Source organism: Helianthus annuus, chromosome 8, assembly GCF_002127325.2.
Source record: "Helianthus annuus cultivar XRQ/B chromosome 8, HanXRQr2.0-SUNRISE, whole genome shotgun sequence".
In the NCBI taxonomy this organism is placed as follows: Eukaryota; Viridiplantae; Streptophyta; class Magnoliopsida; order Asterales; family Asteraceae; genus Helianthus; species Helianthus annuus.
Window position 1 is genome coordinate 15,736,819 of NC_035440.2, and position 7,630 is coordinate 15,744,448.

Here is a 7,630-nt window from a genome sequence, read left to right on the forward strand (position 1 = left end):
CTGATATTATTGGTACCAATATTCTGACCAATATTTTGTACCGCTATCTCGACAGGGGACCGATAACCGATATATCATTGATATATCGGTTGATATATCGGGATATTAACTACATAGGAATCATGTGACAGGGCCTATGTGATATTGAAAGAAAATGAAGCGAAAGCAAGAACTGTAGATATCGTGCGGGTTTTATTAATTTATGCCCTTGATCCACCTGTTGATTCTGATAAGACGAGTTGTAAACCAGCCCAATTTTATTTTCCTTGGGCTAAAACCAGTTTGGCCCATACCAGTTCATGTTAATAATCCATTTTAGGTTTGATAAACCCAACCCACCCAAACCGATTTGTATCGGCTTCAAAACTAGTTTTAGCGTTTAAACCGTTTTTTTGCTCAAACGGGGTTTGGGTCGGAACAGATTCCTAACACAAAAATCCCAAACTTGTACCTAACCGCCGGCTTGGGGACGGGCCCAAACCGGTTTTTTGGCTACCAAATTGGGCTATAGACCGGTTCATTAGGCCCAAACTGGCATTGTTTTACACATCTAATACTTTAATAGAAGGAAGCAATTATGTGGATACAATTTGTTTCTCGTTTCAGCCTTTGTTTGTTTCTGGCTTCATGGTTGATGTGCCAAATTAGGGCCTTATATATTAATTCTATTGGGCTTGACATAATCTGCAATGTGGATCTCGATGGATTAAAGACAAAAGGGTATTCAATTTGTGGGCTTAACTGCTTAAGGATATGCACAAGTATATTTTTAAAATATATATATATATATATTAAAGAAAGATTTTTCGACTCTAAACAACCAAATATACTAAAAAAAATATTTTATATTATTAAATTTAACATATTGCTTACCTTGAATAAGGGAAGTAAAGTAGCAATTAAAATTTAAAAGGATTTGCGCCATTAATATGTAAAGTAGCTATGACTCTATGACCCCCACCACACCCAAGGATCAGAACCTGAGATTTTTTTTTTTACATAAGGTAGCTCAACGGTCTATAACATATCGTAAGAAAATTGAGGAATATATCTGTAGATTGTGAGGTAAGGATTTATGTACAACAAAATTATAAGGTACAGGATAAAAGATTGCAATTTTGTCCAGGATAGAAGAATGCAATTTTGTGGATGCTATTTGTGCATTGATTTTCCACAAAGACTTGCAAAGTCTTCCTTGGGCCATTAGCTCTCGTCCAGATACCTAACAACCATTACTTCACGTAGTTTGTTCATCATAGCAACTCGTATTTCGTCTCATTTTTCTTAAAAGTTGAGGTTGAATCATGGGAAATCAGTGGGTTTGGGGGCTTCATCTTGTTTTATTAAGCATGTTTTTGGTTGCAACCAAACATACTTGTATGGGTGCTCAAAATTCGACAAACAGCTGCCATGAACAAGAGAGACTAGCACTACTCGAGTTCAAACACAGCGTCAAAGATGACTTTGAAATGCTCTCATCATGGGTTGGCATCGATTGTTGCTCATGGAAAGGAGTCCGTTGCGACGGTGCCACTGGAAGAGTTGTCGGTCTTCATCTCAGAGGAAATTATGGCGACTCCTACGAATTCGAAGATGATTACTATGAAGAAGTTTACTACTTAGAAGGTGATAAGATGAACGCATGTTTGGCTGAGTTAAGACATCTGCAACATCTGGATTTGAGCGGAAATTATTTTAAAGAAAGTCAGATTCCGGAATTCATTGGATCCTTCAAGCAGCTAAGTTACCTCAATCTCTCTAATGCATATTTTAGTGGTATTATTCCCCATCACATTGGAAATCTCTCCAATTTGAAGGTTCTTGATCTTGGTTCAAATTATATGCTCACGACAGATGATATGGCATGGGTTTCTGGCCTTTCCTCACTTGAGCATCTTGACTTGAGCTACGTACATCTTTCTCAAGCAAACAATGTTGATATGGTATTTTACATGATTCCTTCATTAACATATCTAAGCTTGAGTGAGTGTGGACTTACTAATGCTGATCTTGGTCTTCATCTTAATTCAAGTAAAATACTTCCCAACATTGAACATTTGGATCTTAGCTCCAACAGCTTTGAAGGTCAACTCCCTCACTTTTTTCAGAACTTGACATCCTTAACGTTCCTTGATATTTCATTCTATAATCTTAGTCTGGCATGGAACTCTGTAAACCTGCTAAGCACGATCCCTTCTTTATCAGAATTGCATTTGTCACAGTGTGGGCTTCACAATGCCCACTTTTCACCCACTTATTTGAATTCAAGTGCCCATTCCAACATACAACATCTTGATCTTAGCAGTAATTCAATTGGGGTTAGATTTCCATCTGAATTAATGAACATCACTTCCCTAAAAGTCATTGACCTTTCAGATAACAGCTTGAACTCATCAATTCCTGTCATGCCTAACCTTTTAAAGCTCGATCTTTCTTTTAATAACTTTGAGCACATCGAGCTTGTTGGGATTTGGAGACAATGTCATCTGAAGGAATTAAGCGTTTCTGGTAATCTTTTTGGAGGAGAAATGATAGGCCCATCATCAAACACATCTGAATGTTCCCACTATGCTTTAGAGGTGTTGGAAGCAGACGAAAATGACTTAAACGGTTCGCTTCCGGAATCTGTTGGAAAACTAAACAATTTAAGAGTCTTAAGTCTCTCCTATAGCAGTTTTACAGGTTCAATCCCTAAAGCTTTGGAGAGATTAAGATCTTTAGAAGCATTAGATTTGTCTCAAAACCAATTAACCGGTCCCGTTCCGACATTCCTTGGAAACCTTACCAAACTTGACCTTTCTTATAATCAATTTAGCGGTTCTATCACAGAATCATTGGGAAGATTAACAGATTTAACTCGTTTAAGTCTGCAATCAAACCTGTTAACAGGTCCAATCCCAGAATCATTGGGAAGATTAATAGGTTTAACTCATTTAAATCTGCAATCAAACCTGTTAACAGGTCCAATCCCAGTTACAGTTGGGCAACTCACCAAACTCGTTCGATTAGATATCTCTAACAATTCTTTAGAAGGAGTGGTTTTGGAAGCCCATTTTGCTAACCTCTCGATGTTGCTGTCATTGGATACAAGTGCTAATCATAAGTTGATTTTTAATGTCTCACATGAGTGGATACCTCCATTCATCCAATTGAAGACTGTTCAACTTAGTTCTTGCAAGATTTTAAATGGATTTCCACACTGGTTGCAAAATCAAAGGAAGCTTGAGCGGTTGGAGTTGTCTAATGCTAGCCTATATGGACTTCTACCAACATGGTTGCAGAATATGTCCATGCTTTTAACATTAGATCTCTCTCACAACAAACTCATTGGATCTTTGATACACCTTCCATTTAGCGAACACACCGAGATTTTACTTCTACAAGACAACCATTTCAATGGGTCAATTCCAAGATCACTATGTAGAAGTAGATGGTTTGATATTCTCGATGTTTCCGGCAATCAGTTATCTGGAAATATTCCTGATTGTGTAGAGAATCTACAATACATAAGGATGCTTATACTTGGTTCAAATGGGTTGTCTGGAGTCATTCCAAGTTCTTTTGGAAATATTGCTTCATCATTACAATGGTTAAAACTGAATGACAATAACTTCAACGGCCAAATTCCACAAAATCTGAGAAATCTGACATCCTTAGAAGTTTTGGATTTGGGCAATAACGAATTCTCCGGTAACATACCAAAATGGATTGGAGAAAATCTTACATATTTGGTGGTTCTCAGGTTGCATAAAAATAACTTCACAGGAGATATTCCTCATTCTTTGTGCAAATGTTCACATCTTCATATTTTAGACATCGCACACAACAACTTAACAGGATCCATCCCTCATTGTTTTGGAGAATTGAGCGCGATGAATAACGTAACAGAATATTTTCAACAGGATTATGAGAAGAATGTTACTGTGGTCGATCTGATTCAAGTCATTAAAGGAATCACGCTTGATTATACAACAACAATGGGTTTAGTTGTTAACATGGACCTTTCAAGCAATAAACTTACAGGAGAAATCCCTGTAGAGCTAACTGCACTTGCTTCATTGATGGGTCTCAATTTGTCTCATAATCACCTGAGTGGGAGTATTCCAGATAGCATTGGAAACATGAAGGCGTTAACTTCTCTCGATTTCTCAGACAATCAATTAAATGGGACGATCCCTCCAAGCATGGCAGCTTTGAACTTTTTGAGCTCGATGAATCTGTCACACAACAACTTGTCAGGAAGCATTCCAACCGGAAATCAATTGCGAACACTTATCGACCCATCAATATATGCTGGTAACAAGGATCTCTGTGGTGCACCTCTGCCAAATAATTGTTCTAATCCTGAAAACCCACCAGCCACGACAAACAAAATCAAATACAAAAAGGCTAATGGGCAAAGGAATGTATGGTTTTATTTGGATATAACGTGTGGATTTGCAACAGGTTTTTAGGGTATTATTGGAGTTTTGGCATTCAAGAAGCAATGGAGACAGAAGCTTTTTATGATTGCAGAGGTAACAATGGATAAGGTATATGTGGCGGTTGCAGTGAGGATTTCCAAGATTAAAAGAGGCAGAGAAGCCTAATAGATTCTTATAATTGACAATATTTGTATAATTGTTGTTTTGCTTTCAAATACTTGTGTTATATACATGTATCATGGTTGTGTTTTATAAAATAAAAATATTGCAATACATGAGATAGAATACATAACTTACCAACGCGCAGAAAATCATGTGATGACAACAGGTTCGCTCTATTTGAGTCCATTCACTTTTCTTGAGTTTTCCAAAATTATAATTTCGATCTCACCCCATTTTCTATTTGAATTAGATCTTCTAGTTGAGTCCTGAAAAGAGATAAAAAAAAAAAAGCAACAACAACAGCAACAGTGAAAATGACTGAGAATCAATCTAAATTCCAAAAAGAGGCATGCAACAACTATTATTCAAGAAGTGATAAAAGTAATTATTCAGAGAACCAATCTCTGATTCTTGATAGTTCTTTATGTTGGTCTCATTATCTAAATTTGTCCTGCAAAATTCTATAACTCATGACAGCAAATTTCTCTGTCATTTCATCGAACACCCTGTGTGCCTCTTAAAACTTCTAACTCGCAATGCCTTTCCTTTTCCTGAGACAATTAAGGGAGGATGAATATAAATATCTAACCTTAAAATACAAAAATATATCAAGGTCAATGTTAAAATATGAGGTATCTTAGTTTTTTTAATCTTGATTAAGGATTCATATAGTTCGGTTCTGAAGGTATAGCAGCCTTACGGTTTGTTCCGCAACTTGGAACTTGGAATCAGCCAGTTATATTTGTGTATTTCCCCATTATTTATCCTGCTGAAATCCCTCCTTGATACCTCTTCTTCGAATGGGTTATTAACATAACAACAATTCTCTTTTTAAAACGGCTCACACGCCCTTTTAAGCAACTTCTAAATCTAAACCAATGTTTACCATAGAACTAGAACCCTCAAACAACTTGTCACTGCTAAAATAAAAGGAAAAAAAAAGGCCTGATACGCCAAAATCAACAAACTAATTAATTCTATTCAACTGATAAGCGACACTCATTACTCTTCTTTTAAACACAATTTCTTCCTCTAGTAGACGTGAACGAGAAAGACAAGCAGTCTAGCACTACTCTAGTTTAAACCAAACCTTTCATGAAGCAGTACATAAAAAACTAATTATAAATAGTGTAAACAAGGGTTACTGGATGTTATTACTCCCAACTATTGGGTATTGGGCGCTGCCACTCCCAACTACCAACTGAAATGTAATATAATTTGCTTTACTGCATTGGTTTTTAAAATAATCATTCACAGACTTAACCATCCATCAATCATCTTATTCTAAAAATCCACTTCAACCTTTCAAACACTGCTTCATTTAGTGAGCAAACCAACTTCACTAGAGATATTCTCAAACCAATTTCAAACTGGCGGATCCGATTTGATTGAAACTGGTTTCACTATCTATTACAGATCGGTTTATAAACCCGGCCCCGAACCGGTTTTTTGTGCACCTACAAACACCCACACCCAGAATATCTAAGATTTTATCCAGACCACAAAGCCTATAAACCTATAGAGCATGGGGAAAATCGCAACGGTAACCTAACAACCAAGATATCAACCTATCTTTCTTGTATTCAATACCCATTATCAAAGACCCATTGAATCCCATTTCCTTGTTCAAAAAAGCTGATTTTGGTGGCAAGAATAACTTAAAAATCTAAGTCTCAAGCTTTCATAGCTAACCATTCATAAACACAATTAAACACAAATTATGAATAATGATTAAAAAAATAACAACAAACCAAACCAGCAGAATTGTAATTTAGCTAATAAACGATTTGCTTAACTTCATTGGTTATAAGATAAAGTATTTACATAAACAGCCAGCCACCCTCTTAATCACCCATCTTCTTATTCCAAAAATCCCATTCAACTTGTCAAAAGCCATTTCACTTGCTGAGCAAACTCATATGAAAACCCAGCAACCACTGCCAAAGGGAACACATCCCAATATCCATCGACGAACACACCAGCGGCTGCAACTTATATCCCGCTACCGTTTCACTCACTTCCTCTGGGTCACAATCGGTCAAAATCAACCCAACTTTGCCGTTGATGTGAGGAATTGCGCCAACAAAAGCAGGTTTTCCGGCAGATGGGGCATGGATCTCGAGTGAGCGCCTCATGAAAGAATTCTTACCCATGACTACAGATGAGTGGGGTCGGAGTCCTTGCCTTATGGCCTGAATTTGGCTCACACGAAGATTGTCGGCACTCACGATGACGAGGTGTTTGTTATTGTCTTTGAGATGGTTGCGTAGCTTCTGGAGGTAGATTGCCTTCCTTGCTGCCTTGGAAGCCATGGGGACGATGAGAATGGAGGTTTGGGTTAGGACGTTAGGTCAGGGTTCTTGTGTTAATGATTTAGCGGTCCATTGTGGAAGGAAGCCCATGAAGTAAAAGTAATAATAAGACAAAAGTCCGAATCAAACACAAACAATTGGTGGGCTTTTTCCTTTTTTTTTATTTTGAGTAAACTGCAACTTTACACCCTGTGGTTAGGGGTGATTGGTATTTTTACCCTCTTAAGGAAATAATTGCAATTTTACCCTTCACTGTTTGCTGTTATGTTGCAACCTTACCCCCGGTCTCAAATTTGTTGACTATAACTTGAAATGACTATAATGCTCTTTCATATTACCCCCTGTGTTTTTGTGCACTCTATGATATTACCCCCTGCCACCACTGCCACCGCCATTCACCACCACAACCACCACTGCCACCTCCAGCCACCACCACAGCTTAATATCCCTTTCATAGATAACACCACCACTACTTCCGTCACCGGAAACCTGCAACTCCGGCCATCTTCTCCAACGACTGCCACTACTGCCACCTCTGCCACCTCCAGCCACCACCACTGCCACCTCCAGCCAAACTGAAGCTGCTACTTAGTCAGCTAAAATGGCCCTTAAAAAACGTATCTTGTAATGGTTTTAAAAGAGTTTATGTTGATTGATTCAGATATAGTTTCAACTAATGAACTAATCATGAGTTGTTTTAACGGGTTAACCGGAGACATCTGTAGCGGATCT

The 7,630-nt window shown here is 37.8% G+C and overlaps 2 protein-coding genes across 2 annotated transcripts; one reads left to right on the forward strand and one right to left on the reverse strand.

Annotated features, from left to right (window-relative positions):
* The first annotated feature begins 1,304 nt into the window (after window positions 1-1,304).
* LOC110869623 (receptor-like protein EIX2) lies at window positions 1,305-4,589 on the forward strand. The gene is made up of 2 exons (XM_022118861.1): window positions 1,305-4,406; window positions 4,455-4,589. Exons 1-2 carry the CDS (start codon window positions 1,305-1,307, stop codon window positions 4,587-4,589), a joined length of 3,237 nt encoding a protein of 1,078 aa, XP_021974553.1.
* A 170-nt stretch (window positions 4,590-4,759) lies between these two features.
* LOC110869621 (60S acidic ribosomal protein P0-1-like) lies at window positions 4,760-6,898 on the reverse strand. The gene is made up of 2 exons (XM_022118860.1): window positions 6,566-6,898; window positions 4,760-4,852 (listed from the first exon to the last, which is right to left on the reverse strand). Exons 1-2 carry the CDS (start codon window positions 6,896-6,898, stop codon window positions 4,760-4,762), a joined length of 426 nt encoding a protein of 141 aa, XP_021974552.1.
* Window positions 6,899-7,630: the final 732 nt, after the last annotated feature.

Excerpts from the sequence above, each read along its gene's own strand:
- LOC110869623 (XM_022118861.1), top strand. The coding sequence starts at position 1,305 with ATGGGAAATCAGTGGGTTTGGGGGCTTCATCTTGTTTTATTAAGCATG. Across the intron at positions 4,407-4,454 it reads AGGCTAATGGGCAAAGGAAT|GGTATTATTGGAGTTTTGGC; the intron begins GTATGGTTTTAT and ends ACAGGTTTTTAG.
- LOC110869621 (XM_022118860.1), bottom strand. The coding sequence starts at position 6,898 with ATGGCTTCCAAGGCAGCAAGGAAGGCAATCTACCTCCAGAAGCTACGC. Across the intron at positions 4,853-6,565 it reads GATATAAGTTGCAGCCGCTG|GACTCAACTAGAAGATCTAA; the intron begins GTGTGTTCGTCG and ends ATCTCTTTTCAG.